This window comes from Exophiala xenobiotica, assembly GCF_000835505.1.
Source record: "Exophiala xenobiotica strain CBS 118157 unplaced genomic scaffold supercont1.2, whole genome shotgun sequence".
NCBI classification, from domain to species: Eukaryota; Fungi; Ascomycota; class Eurotiomycetes; order Chaetothyriales; family Herpotrichiellaceae; genus Exophiala; species Exophiala xenobiotica.
Window position 1 is genome coordinate 3,774,512 of NW_013562493.1, and position 1,370 is coordinate 3,775,881.

General features: G+C 50.6%; 1 protein-coding gene across 1 annotated transcript; it reads left to right on the plus strand.

Moving 5' to 3' along the window:
- Positions 1–876: 876 nt before the first annotated feature.
- On the plus strand, positions 877–1,284 carry PV05_03594 (uncharacterized protein; the record flags this gene model as incomplete). Its single annotated transcript, XM_013464249.1, has 1 exon — positions 877–1,284. One exon carries the CDS (start codon positions 877–879, stop codon positions 1,282–1,284), a length of 408 nt encoding a protein of 135 aa, XP_013319703.1.
- Positions 1,285–1,370: the final 86 nt, after the last annotated feature.

Genomic DNA, 1,370 nt, shown 5'->3' on the forward strand with positions numbered 1-1,370 from the left:
ACCGACAAGGTTGCTTTGCATACATACATACATCTGCAACATACATATATACATCTGCAAGAATGATCACAGACTAATTCGACGTGAGCTTGGCGTGTTGGTTCATTCGCATTCAGTCTGTAGGAATGACCCTGTATCGGTACGATACACAAACACGGGCACTGAGGGGACAGGGCCTGGATTGAGCGCGAAGGGCGACTCGGACCCTTTTTGCGGAGTATGCCAGCCTCGGATGTTTCGGCAAGTCCGAAGCGAGGAATTGCGACAAATGGATATCCATCCCTGCCAGGCTCCGTATTCGTGAGTGAAAATTACGGTGGTCTGGCCAAAGAGCTGACACGAGAGAGCAGATCGGTCGTCAGAGGGAGCCGAGAAGGAGAAGAAGTCAAGACCGAAATGGGAATGGTTGCGCGCGCAAGGAGGCAAGGTCCTTTTCGCTGGCTTGGCCCTGGTACCGAACAACAGGTCTGCGCCAACTTCTTCGGGTGACTAGCTTCCAGTGATACAGGTAGGCTGCTTCGGCAATCACTTTCTATTGCTATAGATCTTTTCACGCAACCAGTCATCGCCTCGACCCCCTGATGCCGATCGTTTTGGACTTACGTTGCTACAGCAGTCTGTTAGAAAGGACGAGATGAACCGAGATCGCGTCTCAAAAGCATGCGATAGATGTAGGCGAAGGAAACTCAGGGTATATGCTGGCTCCGTTAGAATCGACGCTTCTGATCATTATAGTGTGATGGAAAGAAATCATGCAATCGATGTGAAGCAGAAAATGCAGCCTGCTCGTTCGGTTGTCGTATGAAGTTTCGCCAGGGCGTCTACCCAACAGGGTTGGTCTTCTCCTGTGATCATATTGAACCATCCTTCTAAAACATGTCTAGATATGTGGAGATACTCATACAGCAGCAAGAGTGGCTCGTTGCCGGTCTCATAAAACTTTACAGACGCACGCAGATTTGTTCGGATCAGCCAGGCCTTGTGCATGTAGTGGGCGACAAAGGGGAGATATTGGTTCACCATATATTGAAGCAACTTGGGGTGTTTAAAGAGGACGACAGCCATGATTTTGTTGAATCTAAGCAACAAGGACCGGAGGCTCTCGACGAAGCCCGCCGTGTTTCCCAGAGCGAAGGTGCCGGCAACCAAGGACCCGCCATTTATGGTAGCCTACGAAGTAGACTTCCTGGTTACGGCAGTACAATGGCAGACTTTCAATGGTCTACAACTATGACAGATGACGGCCCGAAGAGTACAGCTTCCTGGAGGTTCAAGCATGCTTGAAGGCAGAATCGAAGTGGACCCATCGGCCCTGGAAGTGGACATTGACAGCTCCCCGCCGCTGATGTGGGACTCCTTTGGATGTGTAC